Below are 19,618 nucleotides of genomic sequence, written 5' to 3'. Positions count from 1 at the left end.
ACCTAATAGTGCTAATAGTTCATTTAGACCAGTGGTCCCCAAACTACGGCCCGCGGGCCGGATCCGGCCCGCCTCCACATTTGGTCCGGCCCCCTGAACAATTTCCAGAGAGCATTTAGATTTTTTTTCATATGTTGTATTTTCCGGACTATAAGTGGCTTATATGTGGATTTTTCTTCAACCACCAGGGGGCTCTTCAGCAGGAAGTGAGTCATTGGAAGTCTGGTTACTCGCCAACATTGAGCCACAAGCAGCTAAATGAGCAGAAACAGATCAGATGTCTTTGGAAATTTCTTTGGCGTTGTGGTTTATAATCCATTGTGGCTCATAGTCCAGATAATACGGACTATAATCCTTCCTGGATTTTTTCTGTGAAGAACCCAGAGAGGGTTATTTGATTGTGCTTTCTGGAAAAAAACAACACATTTTTACATGTAGGCTCTCCTTCAATCGTCACTTTTTCTGTTACCAACTGACTCCGGCCCCCAGCAGAGAAGGGAGAAGTCATGTGGCCCTCAGAGGAAAACGTTTGGGGACCCCTGATCTAGAGGAATGAACAATCTAAGTTCCTTATTTAGAGGAAGCTAATGCTAAAACACTTTAGCAACACGGCATTTAGCAGAAGATAATCCTTCACAGGCGCGGAGCTATGGGGGGGTCTGGGGGGGCGGCTGCCCCCGGCTCGGGTCTGGAGGTGCCAGGGAGGGAGGAAAGGTTTCACGTCGCTTTAATGTCTGATTATAGACGTAGAAAGTGCGCCCTCACCTGTTCAGAAAGGTATATGTTATGTTAAAGTTACTGTCCCTCAATGAAAAATATATAGTAGTCAGTCCCAGTGACTGTTTGACTCACGGTTTAGCCAATGTGCTGCCTGGGTAAGAATGAAACGAGAACCTTGTTCCGCTGATCGTTCAGCCAGATGATCCTGCTCTGTTAGCAGCACAGCCTGGGCTACGACTCGTCCTTCCACTCCTGGTTTTACTTTTATGACCAAAGAGTAAAACCATGTCAAATTTTATTAAACTGAAACTTTACAAAACAACCAAGAAATGAACAGAACATTCTAGTTAGAGGAAGCTAAGCTGGAATGCTAAGTGAAACATTAGCTCCGCTATTAGCATCTTAATGGATTTCACTAACGGCAAACAGAAACAGATATGGATCAAAATCTAAAATCTGAGTTTTACGTTTTTCAACATTTTATTTAAACATCAAAAATAATGAAAACTGAACTGAGCAGCTTCCTGGTTTTCAGCCTGTGGATCATTTGCTCGATTCCTGATCCTCCATTTTTCCTGTCATTAGAAAATCATAGTTATTTTCACCTTCCTGAATCTTTTTGGTTCTGAAATGATTGCAGGTTCTGAGTGATTATTGATTTATTGGATCATTTCTCTTTTAGCCACATCGAGTTTCTATTTGTTAAATGAAAACTTCCTGGTTGATTATCACTGTTGTTATTGATTCTTTGTAATCTTTTGGGAACTGATTTTAGTTTTGACCGAACTGAACCTGTCTGGTTGGATCTTCTTGTTCCAAAGGTCCGAAGTTTCTGGACCTTCAGTGAAAACAAAATGGCTGCTGGTGTAGTTTTTGTTTTAGTGATTTATGTCTCAGCTGAGTGACGGAAGAATCTGTCAGGAATAACAGATTTAAAAACAGGCCGGGGGGAGGAGGGGAGAGAGAGAGAGAGAGAGAGAGAGAGAGAGAGAGAGAGAGAGAGAGAGAGAGAGAGAGAGAGAGAGAGAAGAGAGAGAGAGAGAGAGAGAGAGAGACAGAGAGAGAGAGAGAGAGAGAGAGAGAGAGAGAGAGAGACAGAGAGAGAGAGAGAGAGAGAGAGAGACAGAGAGAGAGAGAGAGAAAGAGAGAGAGAGAGAGAGAGAGAGAGAGACAGAGAGAGAGAGACAAAGAGAGAGAGAGAGAGAGAGACAGAGAGAGAGAGAGAGAGAGACAGAGAGAGAGAGAGAGAGAGAGAGAGAGAGAGAGAGAGAGAGAGAGAGAGAGAGAGAGACAGAGAGAGAGAGAGAGAGAGAGAGAGTCCTGCCTCCTCGCGCCTCTTGGCTGCAGCTCGGCCAGTTTTGCGCATCTGGCCGTTTCCACCCGCAGCAGCAGCAGCAGCTCTTCCTGCTCAGATGTGACTCGGTCCAACTCGGAGCAGAACTTGTGATTCTTCTCCTCCTCCAGCTTCCCGTCTCTCCTCCTCTCCTCTGCCGCGCCGCGCCGCGCCGCCGGATGGATTGGTCGCTCTGGGTTTGATCGGGACTCGGTTCGGGACTCGGTTCGGGACTCGGTTCGGGCTCTCCGCGGCTCCTCTGGATGTGAACAGCTCCGCGGAGCCCAGTCTGAGTGCGGCTGCTTTCCGGGGATCTGCTCGCTGTGATCCTCCTGAGCGCTGCGCCTTTTCCGCTTCTCCTGCGTTTGCGCCATGACTTCCAGCTATGCGCACGTAATGGACCGGCAGGCCGCCATCTCGAACCGGCTGGAGAGTCCCATCACGGCGAACCTGGACAACCTGCAGGCCAAGAAGAACTTCTCGGTGAGCCACCTGCTGGACCTGGAGGAGGCCGGGGAGATGGTGGGAACCCAGGCCGACGAGGGCGTCGGGGAGGCCGGGCGGAGCATGCTGGAGTCCCCGGGGCTGACCAGCGGCAGCGACACCACCCAGCAGGAGAGTAAGTGTGCGCAGATGGAGTCCGACTGTCAGCCGCAAACTAAACTCATCTGTTTTCATCACGTGCCCGCGGAGCCGCGCGCGCGCGCGCTGGCCATGCATCATCCTGACGGGCTCCCCGCAGAGCCGCCATTACTCCTCAGCCGCGCTTTGAAGTCCGCGCGGCGCGCTGGTGGACCCGCAGAGGGCGGGAGGCTCCGGGCCATAAATCTGCGCCGCTGACCTCAACCAGGCCGCATTGACGCTGCAGGTTTCCTCTGCAGACAAAAAACAACATAATAACTCAGAAAATATGAGTCACATGATGACGGAGCGCCGCCTGATTGGCGCAGAGCTGCGGAGTTTTCCCTCAGTTCCTGTTAAAACTCTGATCAGGTGTTTATTTACTTCAGATGGAGGAAGGAGTTAAATGTTCCACCATTCTGTGCGTAAAAAGCGCATGAAAGCGCCAGAACTTCCTCATTAAAGGCGCAAACCGCCGCGCCGCTCGGCCTCCTCTGCGCGCCGCAGAAAGAGTAAATAAACCGCCGCTCCTCCTCTCCGTTTGCGCCAGTTGACGGAACCGCTTTGGGTTTTAATGACTGTTTTTGTTATTTCTCTGAAGGGGGAAAAAGCGCAGAGCTGTGCGGCAGGAAGTGCGCGGGTCACGTCGTTAATTCACGCTTATTTTCAGCCTGTCAAACACTCTCAGATGATCCGAGCCAATCATCTGTCATCATTAGCGCGCGTGTCCCCAGCCGCAGGTCAGCCAATCAGAGCCGCTCTTCATTTATGACAAAATAAATAAATACAAGTAAAAAACAGAAGATTTTCATCATCAGGAAAATCAGATTATGATATAAGTTATGATTTTTCATATATTTACTTATAAATGCAGCAGGTGGGTGTTTTTAGGCCGTTTAAATCATTTAATCCTGTCATATTCTGGTTCTGGTTCTGGTTCTGGTTCTGGATTGATGACAGGAGAAACTTTTAAATGACGCCATGCAGTCACACGTGATGAAGATGAGGATGAGGATGGTTCTGACTGAAGCTGCAGGTCAAAGTGCCGCTCAGCCGCTGCGTCATGAAAACGACGCAAACATTTCAGTTTTTATCTGTTTGGTCAGATTTTAATCCCATTTTCAAATATTTGCAGCCAAAATACAAACAATGACGTTAATATTTTAAATATATTTTTAAATTATGTTTGTAATTGTTTTTATTCTGTTTTTCCTTCTCGTGCAAATTTTAAGGCCAAAACAAAAGAAAGAAGCTCAAAGATTTATCAGAAAATATCAAATTAAAACAATAACATTTTATTACTTCTTAGCTTTTATTGCTTTAATCTTTTTGTTAAAAAAGACTAAAAGCTCATAAACCTCCATGTGGCAGATTGGACCGTTTTCTGCCGCTCATTCTGCCGCTGCAGCGTCACTGTGCCGCACATCAAACCTCCGCTGAGTTTCAGCTGCAAACTGCGTAATTCAGAGGCAGAACTTTTATTTTGAGCTTTTTCTGCGTTTAGTAGAAAAAAACAAAAACTGAGAATTAGGAGTAAAAGTTTTTACCCCAAAATGTGAAAAAAATAATAGAAGCAAAAAAACAAATTTCCCTTTTAGATTTAATACATAATTATTTTAAATTATGTTTGTTACATTAGAGTTTATGATGATTTTAAATGCTGATATTTTGTGTAAATTGAGCCGAAGGAAAATAAAATCTGTTCTGGTTTCTGAAAAACAGTCAAATTAATTTTCTGTTGAATTATTTAAAAAATGACAAAAATCTGCAAAACAGAACCAGAATTATATAAAACGGTTTATTTCCTTTTAATTCAGATTTTAGTTATTTTTAGACATAATTTGACCCAAAATAATAATTTTCATATTTTTATAGAACCTGAAAATTCTTTACTTTATGAAGGTTTTTATTCATTTTATCTCCAGTTTTGCTGTAAATCAGGTGATTGTAGAAAATAATCAGATCATTTTTGGTGAAGATGAAACTGATGTTCTGACCCAGAAGTTCTGCAGAACCCGGCTGCCTGTGGCTGGAACGCAGCTGAAGGAAATGATGTTTTCATTTCTCTAATCTGTTGGTTTTCAGCGCAGGGGCCCCGGGCCCCCGGCCAGGGGTCACCAGATAAACCCCAGAGGTCAAAGCCTGATTAGCTGAAGGAAAACAAATCAGTTCAGTTTCATCTGGAGCCGATTGGATCAGATCAGAACCAGAACAGCAGCCACTAAATCAGGACGAGGATATTCCCTTACATCTATAATAATCAATATGCAGCTTCCTGTTAAAGGTCAAAGGTCAGCGAGAAATTAATCACCCGACAGACAAATATTACAGCAAATTAAAAATATATTTGAGTTAAATCTTGAAACAATGTTTGGAGAAAATGTTTTGGTTCTGATCCGTAAAGCGGTTCGGATTTAAACGAAGAGACGTTCAGGGTCCTGAGGAAAATCCGTCATATGAAACTTTATCCTGCTAAAAGTTCAAACTTTATTCTGATCAAACTGAGAGGAAAACAAACAAACCTGAAAACAGCAAAAAACAAACAGGCAGCCGATGACAGAGTGTGTGTGTGTGTGTGTGTGTGTGTGTGTGTGTGTGTGTGTGTGTGTGTGTGTGTGTGTGTGTGTGTGTTCCCTCTTCTCTAAAACTTCTCAGCAGCTTTGATGTCATTTTCTCTCTTATCCCAATTAGCATAATTTATTTTACAGTAAATTTGTGGTAAAAACCCAAAACGATTTAATATCAAAGTCTTTAAATTTATTCTTATGCCCAAAATCAAACCCGAAATGTTTCTGAACATCAGTCAAATAAAACAAATAAAACTGTTGGAAAAAATGACAAAATTAAAAATGTAAAGAATTTTCCAAATTAAAATATTTTTCAAAATTCCTAATTAAGTTAAATCAGGTTTTATTTCTAACAAAATACTCTAAATATTTTTAAAATAATTCGTCGCCACGTGAAGTTTATAATAATTTCATTCGTATTTTAAAATCTCGCGGCTGCAGCTTTTATTTTTACACTGGAAACAAAAACTTCATAAATTTTACCTCTGAATTTATTTTATGAGTTTATAAACTTTTACAAATAGATATTTTACAGGATATTGCAGGAGACGTTCTGGAGGTTCTTCCTGTTTAGATCGGGTCAGTCCGGCTGAGTTTGGACCCGATGAGCGGATTCGGTTCCGGTTCGGTTCGGTGAAGCGGCTCTGGGCCGCAGCTGGACGGGTTCCGGGTTCCTGTCTGTTTGTAATTAGGACTCTTTACTCTGGTGAAAGTCTTGTTCTGTGGTTTTGTTGTGGAGCCGCAGGCTCCGGTTCCTCTGCAGGAACGTTCACCAGGAGGTTCGGTTCGGTTCTGGAGGTTGTTTCATTTAACAGCGAATTAATACGAGTTTTATTTGTCTTATAGAAATAATGACTATAACAGCAAAGCGGGATCCAATGGATCAGATTAAATCTGGTTCTGTTCATTGGGTTCTTTTTTAAAGAGCCGGTTCTCCTCTCGGTTCCGCTGAATAAAACCTTCAGATAAAAGACAATATTTGATACTCATCTGCAGGAAATGTAACTTTTGGCTTTTAAAATAAAATAAAATAAAATAAAACAAAAACAGAATATTTGACATAAACAGGATATTTTTTTCTGTTCATATTATTGTCTGTTGGTGCAATTCATCGATTAATTGCACCAAATTCGGTGTAATCAATCAGTGAAACAAAGCAGCAATCACTGATTCATATCCGTATTTTAAACATGATCATTGAATATTGATCATGTTTGATTTGTCATCATAAAAACTCAAACAGTCGAGATTCTGATGAGTTTCCTCACCAAAGTCCAGCTCCGTTTATTCTGGTTCTTCGTGATTTTACGGAATGAGCAAAAGATTTAAAATGTTTTTTAAATTCTTTTCACTTTCGCGTCAAGTTGATCAGAAACATCTGAAATTCTGCAACAATACAGCTGGATTATTATTGGACCGTTTGCGGCTCAACCTGGTCGGAGACGCTTGGTGGTCTCCATGGTAACCGTCTCTTCCTCTTCCTCCTGCAGACGAGCAGATGAACACGGAGGAGAAGAAGAAGCGGAAGCAGCGCCGGAACCGAACCACCTTCAACAGCAGCCAGCTGCAGGCGCTGGAGCGGGTCTTCGAGCGGACGCACTACCCGGACGCCTTCGTCAGGGAGGACCTGGCCCGCCGGGTCAACCTCACCGAGGCCCGCGTCCAGGTGAGGCTTTTATTGTGAAATCACCGGTCCGGTTCGCTTTAACCCCCCCCAGATAAATGCATTTAGCTAATGACGCGGCTCGGTGGCTGAAAGTGATTAACATGTTTAGATTTGTCATCAGGGAAACGATAAGAGGTGTGTGTGTGTGTGTGTGTGTGTGTGTGTGTGTGTGTGTGTGTGTGTGTGTGTGTGTGTGTGTGTGTGTTTCCCCCCGGAGGCCCTCAGATAAAGTGCAGATCTCATCCTGACTCCATTAATGTTTATCGGCAGCTTCTGCAATTAATTAATCACAATTAATCCACAAAATTACCAATTATTTAAATTAAAACGCCACATTTCCTGCTAAATTATTTGAAAAACAGACATATGAGCTCAACAACAAAGATATTTATGAATTTTTAATCTGTTCTTCAGCCATCAGGTTAGCGTTAGCTGCTACATGTTAGCATTGATGCTATTCTAGGTTAGCACAGTTTCACTGATAGGCTAACTGCTTTCAGCTCAACACAGCGCCTGTTAGCCATGTCCAGCGTCCAATCAGATCGTTTAGAAGCAGAAATGAACCGAGAAAAGCAGCTTCGTCATCGCTGCTGTTAGCGGATGTACCTGTGCGTCCGATTTACCGGCGTACCGGAAACGGTTCCAGTCGGAACCTTTGAAAAAAGATTAATGGATTAAAAAAAATTCAAACTCTATGTAATTAATTAACTGAGGATTTTTTTCCATCAGACATGAATTTAATGTGGCACTACTTTGTCAGCCAAATAACGCCTGGGTTTCTACACTTTGCCACGTATTCTTCCACCGATCAGTTGGGTTGGAAATCTGGAATAATGCAGTTACTGAGGCACTATTTTCTCAGGCGATTGTTGGGAGGATCTATAATAAAATGTAGATTTCTTTGTCTAAAAATAGATCAGTTTGAGTAAAAGTTGTTAAAGATTTTAACATCTTTGTTTTTGTATTTCTTCTCTTCTGGCTGCATTTTTGGCGTCACTTTAAATGTTTCCTTTCGCTGCTCCGCGTTTTGTTTTGAGCTTGTTGGAAATCAGAGTTTTTCCTGGGAAAGCTGCTCCTATTTCTGCTGCTGCTGCAGTTTGTTTGTTAGTGTGGAGGTGAAGCTGCTGGCGCAGTCGGCCGCGGCGTGGAGGCGTCCTTCGGCCTAATCCTGACACAAGCAGCTGCAGGACGTAGAAAACTAGTCCTGCTCAGTGGAAGGATACGCAGAGAAACACTGGTGTTTTCTGGATAACAAAATAGACCCTACACATTGATACAGACTTTTCCTAAAAATATGAAACCAAATGAATCTCAAATAAATCAGATTTTTATCATTCTGACTGTTTCTGTGTAGGATCTAGTTTCTCAGCCAAAGAACGGCAGTCGTTCTGATGAACGTATCCTTCCACTGATCAGAAGAGTTTGTTTCTGACTGGGAATTATTCCTGCAAATATTTAAAATCTGCAGTTTTCCAGGTTTTTTCCAGGTTTTCCCTTGAGCTAATGGTTTAGTCCAGAACCGAGGGCGTTCTCCGGTTCCGGAGGAAGAATAAATAAATCACGTTAAAGTAGTGCGACCTGTAAATATGAGTAAACCTCCATCAGCAGCCTGATGGTGGAAGGATACGTTGGTGAGAAAAGGTTTCATTCACTTTTAGTTATCAATTAAATCCTGAATTTTTCCAAAATGCTTCAGTCGCCTGAGATGTTGAGGATTTTTCTTCATTTTCACACCAGTCGGTTATTTTAATAGTTTTAAACCGAATTATGGGACTCTTCACGCTCGCCGTATCCTTCCGCTGCTCAGACCGGATCTCCTTCTCTGCGTTAATTAGATTTTAAATGTTTTTCCTGTTTGATCTTCTTCTTCAGAGCCTTTATTTCAGAGAAACAACAGGTGAAACTAAAGCGACGCTGTGTGAAAATCTGACAGTTTTATCTAAAAACAGAATCCGGCCCCTGATTGGTGGAGGGATACGCCGGTGAAACGAATCGGCCATTATCGAGCCGCTCTGCCGGCGCGGTGAAAATCGTAATCGCTGAATCGGTTTGAATCGATTTGAAGGGAGAATATTTGAGGTGCTGATTTGAACTGAGAGGATCCAGGAGCTAAACTAAACCGATTCCTCACATTTCTGATCACTTATTTATCACTTTTTACTTGAATAGAAAATAAATAAACGAGCAGAATCTTTTCCTCCCGTTTAGTTCTGTTTACTGTAGAAATCTCAACTCTCTGGTTTTATGCCACATGTTTTCATATCAACACGTTTCCTCCTCTGGAAACAAACCGTTCCTGCTGGTTTCCAGGCTTATTTTGTGAATTATTTTGACTTTTAAGATCCAAATGTCAGGAGGCTTTTGTGACTCATTCGGCTGCAGCTGCGGCAGTCGTGCGAGGAGCAAAACAGATTTTATAGGCGACGAACACATGTTGGGAAAGCAGCTCTGCAGAAAACGTTCCTGTTGTTTTAAACGCGTGAAGGTTGCATCCCATAAAGCAGCAGCAGATAAACTCTACCTCCTCTCTCACAGCTCACTGAAAGTTTTTCTTCTGCGGGGAAACGGAGGAAATGGTGATGCTGGCGCGAGCCGAGCTGCACATCTGTGATTAATGTGCAGAAATCCTTTGATAGGAGAGACTCATTCCAGAGGCCGTGCGTCAGCGAGGCAGCTTCTAATAATGGATTTGATTTCACAGCAAGAAACAACATCCCAGCCCCCCCACTCCCCCCCCCCACTCCGCGCTTTGAGTCATCGCCGATGAGCTGATGAGGAGGAGGAGGAGGAGGAAGAAACCTCCTCTCATGTCATGATTTAAACTTCTACACAGCTCTGGTCTCTGCGGCTGAATTTAACTGCAGATAATGAGCGAAATCCCGGGAACCAGAAATGAAAAGGCTGTTGGGTTCGGGCCCGGATCCGACCGGGCCGCTCGGCCTGCTGCTCCTTTCTGAGCCGTTTTCTCCCATGAAGCCAGAAAACGACAGGCCCAGCCTGAAACCACTGCAGAAAGGAAAAGATGCCCAGCGCTGTAACCCGGGGGACGTCCTCAGGGTGTCAGCTGCAGCATTTCATGCTAGCTCAGAGAACCAGCAGCTCCTCGTCCATCCATCAGCTGAACCACAGGCTGGAAACACTTCCATTCATCTGCTAATGTTTCCTTTAGTGCTTTAGCAGTTTGCTAACTCTGAAAGTCTTCAGCACACTTAACTTCCCCTAAATTAATTTGTCCAGATAAATCCCAAAGCACTGAATTAGTTGCATGCTCTATGAACAAAATAAAGTTTTGGTTATTAACTTTTAACAATCCTTCATATAGTTGAATGTTTATACATTTATGCTTTTATTTTGAAGTGAGTAACAAAAAGTTCTACACACTGTGTTGGTGTAGCGCGTTAGCGTTAGCTGAGCTTTATGATTGGTGCTTTAGGGTGAGTGATGCTAACGCGTTAGCTGCTTTTTAAGGCGTGACGCTGGTGCACATTTCCAGCCTCACAGTTTATATAGGATTCAATAATAAAATGAAACTAAAGGTTATGTCAAAATCTCCAACTTTACTCCTGAAATATCCCTGAAGCTAATCTTGTGATTATCAAGCTGCTGAAAGAGGAAAGCAGCCGAGTTTCTTGAACTTTTTCTTCTTCACTGAAAGTTTTCTGAAAAATGTTGAGTCACTTAAAGTTTATGTTTGAATTTATTTGCCCACAAGGTAAAAAGCAGAACATGGAGATATTCTCAGGATGCCACAATCCCAGTTCGTCTCGTTCTGCTGTGTTTTGGTTCAGCCGTTTTGCTCGTGGTCGGCTGGCGATGCGCGGTTGGTCTCACTCCTGGTGTCTTCCTGTCGTTCCAGGTCTGGTTCCAGAACAGGAGAGCCAAGTTTCGCAGGAATGAGCGAGCCATGCTGGCCAGCAAAAACGCCTCGCTGCTCAAGTCTTACTCAGGGGAAGTCACGGCGGTGGAGCAGCCCATCGTGCCACGCCCCGCGCCGCGCCCCAACGACTACCTGTCCTGGGGCAGCGCTGCCCCCTACAGGTACAGTCTGCTTCTTCAACACGAGCCGACCCAAAGCTGTGATTCTGTACTTCAGTACGCTGCAGTTAAAAACTAAATTAGAGGCTTTATCTTTGCAGCTAATGGCTCCCAGTTGTCGTAAACCCTAACAGGGTCTGTTTATTGGACTTTAAGCATCCAAACAATGTGTTTACTGGTGGTTGTTGGAGACATTTAATAAAATGCAAACTGACAGGGATGCTAATTGAACGATTTTTACGCTCATGTTGGATTTTGAGGTCTTTACTGTTGAGAAACCTCTTTTATATCCGACTTACCTCCTCAGACCGAACCGGACCATCTCAACAGGGACGTAGATATATTCTGTTAGCCGTTAGCCGTGCTCAAGCTAGCTCTGGAGTTTAACTGGGACACAGAGAAAGCTCCCAGTCTGACCAGTGACCAGCCAAAGGTAATGCCAGTACAACCAGGACTCACCAGTGAGAAAATGACGACGCCTTCATTAGTGCTGGAAAGTCAAAGGAGTTCAACATGGCTGCAGCAACAAGCTGCTCACTTTACGCTTTTTATCACTGATTCATATGTTGGTGCTGAGTTTGAAAGCATAAAAGCTCATGAGTGCGGTTGTGTTTAATAATGTCCGTCCCACATCAGCAGTCGCTGTTTTTGGTAAAACTGCTGACGCTGCACATTTTCTGAACAGACAGAACTTTCCTGTCTTTTCTGCAAATGAGGAACAAATCATCATTTTTCTTCATGCTTTATTCAGAATACAAAGAGTTGTGAAAAGCTAGTGATTGCAAACACTGTGGTTTTATTTGAACTCCACTGTGTGCTGCTGTTAGCACGCTAAAGCAGCTAAAGACAGCTAGCATGGTTACTGTGGATAAAAACCAGAAGAAAATATTTTTATTCCTCAAATTAAATCTGTTTAGATCTGATTGGATTTGATGGATCAATATAAGCTAACTGTTAGCACAGAGTATCATCCATGCTTTGGCTACTAGCATGTTATTGCTAATTAGCTTAGCGGCTAAATTGATCTCTATTTTGTTCATAATAAATTTTGTTTCCAGTAACTGAGAAATATTTGATGAAGCAAAATGAAAACCTCAGTTAGTTTAAATGATTTTATAAACATTTCCTCGGCATGTCGGGATAAAAAAACGTTATTTTGTTCCGGAGGTCTGTGGAGAAGCTTAAAGATTTCATAGTTCAGTTTTGAGTTCAAAGACTCTGTCAGTGCGTTCGTTATCAAAAAATGTAAGAAGCGGTTTTATTTTGAACACCACCGCATGTTGCTATTAGCTTAATAAAATGGCTGCAGACAGTTAGCCGGTTAGCCTGACATGGAGCTGAAAGTGAGGAAAAACCAACTATTTTCAATCTTCAAGTGAATCTGATAAAATTCAGTTTGATGTGATCTCCAAGTTAAAACCTTTAGAGTAAATACACAAGCTAACAATTAGCCTTACAGTCTCATTAGAGCTTTGGCTAGTAGCATGTTATTAGCTTAGCAGCTAAGTTAATCTGACTAACTAAATACAACATTTCCAGGAACAGAGAAAGATTTGATAAAACAAAATCAAATCTTTAGTTCCAGTAATTTTATAAACTTCTCTCAGCATTTAGTGACAAACAAACATTTTCTTTGCTCGGGTCTGAGGGTGAAAGTCAAGTTAAACGTCACATTCTGCGTAAAGAAAATGGAAAAGGTTTTCTCATCATGTGACGCATGAAGAAGTTCAGTAAATGGTTCTGGTTCTGCAGAACCTCTCTGAGCTGATGCTTCAGTCGCTGCGTGTCGACGGCGGCGTCTCTCTGTTATCGTTTCATTTCCTCCTGCTCCGCCGCCTCAACATGCTCCTCATTCCTCCTCATGTCTTCATCTCCTCTGATCCGTCTGAACTCGGCTGCAGCTACAGAAACTATTTCTATAAAAACGCTGGAACCGTTTCATCATCAGCCTTTAATGAAGAATCAATGCTGCTGCAGAGCCAAACTGTTATTATTATAATATATATATCTTCATTATTATTTTAACAAAGTTCCTAAAGATGAACAGAAAAAGCGTCGACGTCCAGCATGACTGTCAGATTAGGAGAATATTTCTCAGAATAAACGTAGAATTAGAAAAATGTTCAGTATTGTGAGAATAAAGCTGTAATATTATGTTGAAAACTATCAAAAATAATATGATTGCAAATTAGAAAATTGTGCATATAAGTCAAAAAGTTGTGCAAATTCTTAAATAAGTAAAACTATGTGGCGTTTATTTTCTCTGCAGTGATATTTAATATCACCTGAATAAAGTCTTAATATCACAGAGTGGTGATTATTAGAGAACTGAAGCCTGTAGTTAGTGAAACATGTTTAGCATCTGGTTTTATAAGTAATCAATATTTTAACTCATCATCATCATCATCATCATCAGGACTTTAAAACCACCGAGTCTGAGAACTTAAAGGTTTTAATGTTTTAACTCTGGATTCATCCGTTTCATCTCCACTCAAACCGACTGAATGAATTTAGCGTCTCGATCTGCAGCTTCACTGTAAAACCAGACCTCGTTGCAGCTGCTGATTAAAACCAGAACCCGTCACTGAAAAACGTTGGTTCTGATCCGTTCGTCTCTCAGCTACTTGAAGGAAAAAAGTTTTATTCAGAATCAGTGAATCTTCAGCGACTGAGAGGCTTTAATAGCATCACTGAGCTGCTAAATGTGCAGTTAGACCCGGTTCTGGTCCGGTTCTGACCCGGTTCTGGTCCAGTTCTGGTCCGGTTCTGGTCCAGTTCTGACACGGTTCTGGTCTGGTTCTGATCCGGTTCTGGTCCAGTTCTGACCCGGTTCTGATCCAGTTCTGGTCCAGTTCTGGTCCAGTTCTGGTCCGGTTCTGATCTGGTTCTGGTCCGGTTCTGATCCAGTTCTGATCCAGTTCTGGTCCAGTTCTGGTCCGGTTCTGGTCCGGTTCTGATCCAGTTCTGGTCCAGTTCTGTTCCGGTTCTGGTCCGGTTCTGACCCGGTTCTGGTCCGGTTCTGACTCCTTCAGCTTTTAGATAAAACTGACAGATTTTCAGTTTGACGTTTCCCATCATTTCTCTGATTAAATGTTTTTAAAACATTTAAAATCTAATTAACGCAGAGAAGGAGATCCGGTCTGAGCAGCGGAAGGATACGGCGAGCGTGAAGAGTCCCATAATTCGGTTTAAAACTATTAAAATAACCGACTGGTGTGAAAATGAAGAAAAATCCTCAACATCTCAGGCGACTGAAGCATTTTGGAGAAATTCAGGATTTAATTGATAACTAAAAGTGAATGAAACCTTTTCTCACCAACGTATCCTTCCACCATCAGGCTGCTGATGGAGGTTTACTCATATTTACAGGCTGCACTACTTTAACGTGATTTATTTATTCTTCCTCCGGAACCGGAGAACGCCCTCGGTTCTGGACTAAACCATTAGCTCAAAGGAAAACCTGGAAAAACCTGGAAAACTGCAGATTTTAAATATTTGCAGGAATAATTCCCAGTCAGAAACAAACTCTTCTGATCAGTGGAAGGATACGTTCATCAGAACGACTGCCGTTCTTTGGCTGAGAAACTAGATCCTACACAGAAACAGAGTCAGAATGATAAAAATCTGATTTATTTGAGATTCATTTGGTTTCATATTTTTAGGAAAAGTCTGTATCAATGTGTAGGGTCTATTTTGTTATCCAGAAAACACCAGTGTTTCTCTGCGTATCCTTCCACTGAGCAGGACTAGTTTTCTACGTCCTGCAGCTGCTTGTGTCAGGATTAGGCCGAAGGACGCCTCCACGCCGCGGCCGACTGCGCCAGCAGCTTCACCTCCACACTAACAAACGGCTCGTCTTCACTCTGCTGGATCAGAACCGGTTCCGGTTCCTTCCCCCCCTCTCTCTCTCTCTCTCTCTCTCTCTCTCGGCCTGGTCCGGGCCTCCGTCCTGACGAGGTGATAATGTGAAAACAAAGCGTATTAAATCCAGCGGTGACCCCGTGACCCCGCGGCTCTGGTGATTTCCCGGACGCTGTGAGCCGTTTCATCAAGCCGAGGCTGGAACAGAGCGACACGATCAGGGCTCCATTAAAACAGAGGCAGCCTGCAGGACAGCCGGGCCTGGAAGCCATTTCCTTTCAGTGCTCTGACAATGCAGTGGGAGTCGCCATGGTAACCACGGTTGCTATGGCGACTCCCGCCCTGTCCCGCGGAGAGGGGTTAGAATAGTCCACACTTTCAAACCGTCACCAGAAAATGGTTATTAGAGTTTATTTGGTTTGAATCGTTTCTGTCCCCGTTAGATAATTATTGATTTAATGTGTCATTAATGAAAATTGTGTGAATAATTTAGAGAAGTGAAATTATTGTTGGCCTGCGTCGGAGCAGAAGCGTTTAATTCCAGTTTCTTCTGACGGCAGGGGAGGAGAAACAAGATGGAGAAAAATGTCAGGGTGAAGATGACGATGATGAAGATAAAAACGGTGGCCGAGACGCTCTAAATGTCAAACAATTGACACAAAATAGTCCCAATCTGAAGTTAGAGAATTTTATCTATGATGGGCAGTGATGGCTAAAAGGCTAGCTGCGCTAACCACGAATATTAGTTCTGCTACCGGCTACAACACGGTATGTAGCAGAAGCTAATGCTAACGAGCTAAGTTAAATTCAAATTAAATCCGACCTTGAAAGACTCCAACACTTCAGAACAAATTATAATTTACATTTTCTATAAATGTATTTGTTGTATTTTGTCTTTTTTGTTTGTTTTGTTTCTGTACGTTTCTTGTTTCGATTAAAGTTATTGGGGGGGAAAAAAACACGATAACAGGAAACGGTCTTCTCCCCCTTCAAAACAAGAGCATGAAACGTCTTCGTTCTTGAAGGATTATTAAAAGTCACGAACCAAAACTTTAACTCGGCTGTTGAACTTTATTAAATGTAAAGTTTTCAGAACAGCCAAGTAAATAAGCATTTAGTTTTTCCAGGAAAATGAATTTAGTGCGATGAACATTTTCAAAGTTAGCATAGAAGCTAAATTCTCCCCGATAAAAGCTGCTAATGGTTTTCACTGATCCTCTTCCGGGTTTGCGTTGATCTGTCATTGTAAGAAACGTGACGGAGTGTTTGATGAAGGAAGCGTGTCGGACCATGAGCTGCTGCTCCGGTTCGTCCGTTCTGGATCCGGGCCGCGTGTCGGCGGCACTAACGTTTGGTTGCGTGTCTCCGCAGCGCCATGGCGACCTACCCGCCCACCTGCTCCAACACCAACACGTCCCAGGGCATGAACATGGCCAACAGCATCGCCAACCTGCGGCTCAAAGCCAAGGAGTACAGCTTGAACCAGGTTCCCACGGTCAACTGAGCCGCCGCTCCGGACCGGACCGGAAACGGCCGCGCCGTCCCGGGACGGGGGCGGGGCTTCTAACCTGAGGTGACTTTACTTCCTCCTGAGGTTCTCTGGACTCTGAAGGACTTCCGGAGCGGATTGAGCGTCTGGCTTTGACTGAGACTCGGACCGTTTGGGACCCGTTTTCCTTTTTCTCCTTTTTTTAAACGTCGCGGATAAAAAGCAAAAGTGGGACCAACCAACCAAACACTTTGTCATTTACTCATTATTTTTTAAAACATGTTTTTCTCCATGTTATACCACTGAAAAGCCGCTTCAGTGCATTCTGACCTACATGTTATATAGTCCAGTATAAAGTTAATGTATTTCTGAAGCCAAACCAGTAGATAATTTCCTATGATATACTTTATTTGTAACAGAACCTTGTATATGAATAAAAACAGCATTTCAAGCAACCCAAACAGGTTCCAGCTGGAGGATTTGTCACGTTTGTGCAGCAGAAACCAGTTTTTTTTGTTGTTTTTTTACAGTGCAGTCCAACTTAAATCACACTTCAGACACTGTGTGAAATAAAGTCTGTTTATAGCCGGGGCCGTTTGGAAAGCAAACCTGATCGCGGCGCTCGAGCTCGGCCCATAAAGGAGAGATTTATCACCAGGGAACAGAAAAACTGGAGCTGCTCATGCTTTCTGTCCGGAGTGTTTTCTTTCCCAGATTAGAAAAGCCTGAAGTTTCCATCTTTAAAAACCCAATATTTACGAGGAGGGAAGTCCTCTCCTTAATGCGGAGGGGCCCCGGGGCCTCGTTTGCTCCACGGCTCGCCGTTTCTTCTTCGCGACCCCTGGTGACCCTCGGCACGGACCAACACATGTCCTCCGAGTCGGGCTGAGTATCAGAACAAGTGGGTTGAAAAAAGCAGAACCTTTCAGCGCCGGCCTGCTCCGGGATCTGAAACCGGATTCAGCTCCAGATTTATTCCACATTTTCAAACTTTTAGGGATCAAACTCAGGCTGTGAAGCTGAAACTTTAAACTATCATCAGACTCAGAAAATTCAAAGAAATAAAAAATGTCTGACATGAATTTGGATTTGATTTCTTTATTTTTAGCCTTTTTGAGGAAATTAAACATTTTTTCTACTCTGTCTTGATAAAGTTATGCAGCGTTAAATTTTCAACATAAATCTCATTAAAACATTTTCACCAGTTTTTGTTTTTTCTGCTTTAGTTTTGTAATTTTATGCTGAAAGTTTTTTCCATCGATGTTTTAAACTGAATGATCAGAAAAACGTTTCTGTGTTTTTCTCAGGAATCAAACTAAAATATTTCCTGATTTATTAATTGAGCTTCATAAATTATTACAGGAGTGGAAATAATGTTACATTTGACATGTTCATTATTTGCAGCGTTTTTCTCCATTTTGAGCAGATTTATAATAATAATTGATCCATAACTGGAATCTGCATTATTAGAAGCTAAAAATCATTTTTCAGGTTTTTGTTTTCAGAGTTAAAATTATTTTTAGAGTAAAATATTAACTTTTATAATAACTTAATCTGGACATTTAAAACGGACTGAATATTGTTTTTTACCTGATTTAATAAAATCAATGAGATCAAATGTTTAAAAACTTTGTTGTTTTTAGTTTTCAGGAGGTTTTTGACATTTTTGTTCAGTTTTATGGTAAAGAAGCTTTAATGCATTTTAATATCTGACGTTTGAGGCGTCTGAAGGTTAAATCTGGATAAACTTTATTAAATTTTTCCTCCTGAAGCTGTTAAACATCATCTGAACCTTAAATTAGACGTTCTGGACGTTTGACCAACTTCAAATCAGTTAAATTAGATTCTTTTTCCTTTAGCTGATTTTTACTTTGTGTTCTGTTCAGCAGAAGCTCAACTCATTTACCTTCACGAGTGGAGCGTTGCAGCTTTGCCATGATGGGAAACTTTATTATAAATGTGAGTTTATTTCTGGTGTAAAGGACAAAGAGCGGGAAAGAAAAGACGTTTAGAGGGAAGGAGTCTGGTTCCACCTGCAGAGAGAGAAATCAACAACATGCATGTGAAATAATGAGAATCATCACTGAAAACTAGCAGCAGCTCAGAGTCTGAAACACCTGGAGCTTCTAAAAACCTGTAAAATGCCTGGAATCTGGTTTTATTTCTTTATTTTTCCTGCTTGGCTCTTTTAGGACCTTTTGTCTGTAAAGTTTCTGTTTCCAAATGATGCGTCTTAAAGTTTGTTCCTGCTGCTGGACGGATTCCTGGGCTGCCGGTTGTTTTCCTGCCCACTGATCCCTGACTGCGGTATGTCCAGCGCTGCCCCCTCTGCCCCCTGCCAGGCGCCCGGCTCACCTTTCACGGCCAGCCCGGCCTGACCTGAAGTGATTCCAGATGTGGGATGTTTGTGACCCCCGCCCCCTCCGTTTGGCCCCCGGGGCCCAGCCAGCCACTCCATCAGGGCTGACAGCGTCCCCTCGGACAGCGTCTCTCCTCGCCTGAGCACATGACATGCCCCCCACCCCCCGCCCCTCCCCTGGCAGCGGCGCCACATCTGGAGCTCATTACAGAGGAGACAGTGCGAGTGAGGGCGGGGCGGGCCGTCTGCATGCATGGGAGCGGAGCGCAGAGCGCAGAGCGCGGCCTCTCCGGTTCCTGCAGTGATCTTTGTCCCGCTGTCAGTGCCACATGATCGCGAATGCTTCATTAATGAGCGGTTTGTGGAGCAGTGAAATGCTGCGCAGCTGTTAACAGTGTGCGGTTGGAGCGAGCAACCAGAAGAATGTCCCGAGATGTGGAGTTTCCACGCAAACTGCAGTTGACTCAGAGGTTGCGCTGTTTGTGGGATTAAGTCACTATTTTTCGCAAACGCAGGCTGCGGCCTTCAAGGTGAAGCTTTTCTCCGGGAAATCTGAGCTGCTGCGGATCGTTTGGCCCAGAAACGTCCCGGAACCAGAACCTCCCGCTCTTCAGCGGATAGAAATGCACAATAACCTCCGCAGGAGTTCAAATTAAACGCTGCTGCTGTTCTCTAAACGTAAATGTCTGATTCAGACCCAGATGTCTGACAGCGGATCTCCGAAATAATCAGTTTTTAAACTATTTTCAGGTTTTTCTGCGGATAAAAACGATGATTTTACTGACTTTGTCAGATCCTCAAACCAACAGCGAAATGGATTCAGTACCAGCTGGTTTGGACCCGGAAGCAGAAATCTGGAGGAAAATATTTGCAGCATTTTTATTTTTCAGCAACAGAATCCAGAACTTTCCAACATTAATGAAATACTAAAATCTGGAGCCGCATAAATTGAAATTCTGAAAATAAA

The 19,618-nt window shown here is 43.1% G+C and overlaps 1 protein-coding gene across 1 annotated transcript; it reads left to right on the top strand.

Annotated features, from left to right (window-relative positions):
- Positions 1-2,110: 2,110 nt before the first annotated feature.
- prrx1b (paired related homeobox 1b) lies at positions 2,111-16,753 on the top strand. The gene is made up of 4 exons (XM_008406419.2): positions 2,111-2,672; positions 6,732-6,907; positions 10,764-10,945; positions 16,175-16,753. Exons 1-4 carry the CDS (start codon positions 2,426-2,428, stop codon positions 16,305-16,307), a joined length of 738 nt encoding a protein of 245 aa, XP_008404641.1. The 5' UTR covers positions 2,111-2,425; the 3' UTR covers positions 16,308-16,753.
- The last annotated feature ends 2,865 nt before the right edge of the window (positions 16,754-19,618 follow it).

This window comes from Poecilia reticulata, chromosome 4 (assembly GCF_904066995.2).
Source record: "Poecilia reticulata chromosome 4, P_reticulata-male-v2, whole genome shotgun sequence".
NCBI lineage: Eukaryota > Metazoa > Chordata > Actinopteri > Cyprinodontiformes > Poeciliidae > Poecilia > Poecilia reticulata.
Note: the sequence above shows the minus strand (reverse complement) of the source record. Positions and strands in the feature narration are given on the sequence as shown.

Bases quoted from the DNA above. Each gene is read 5' to 3' on its own strand.
- prrx1b (XM_008406419.2), top strand. From the start codon at position 2,426: ATGACTTCCAGCTATGCGCACGTAATGGACCGGCAGGCCGCCATCTCG. The intron at 2,673-6,731 runs GTAAGTGTGCGC...TTCCTCCTGCAG, and splicing joins CGACACCACCCAGCAGGAGA to ACGAGCAGATGAACACGGAG. The intron at 6,908-10,763 runs GTGAGGCTTTTA...CTGTCGTTCCAG, and splicing joins TCACCGAGGCCCGCGTCCAG to GTCTGGTTCCAGAACAGGAG.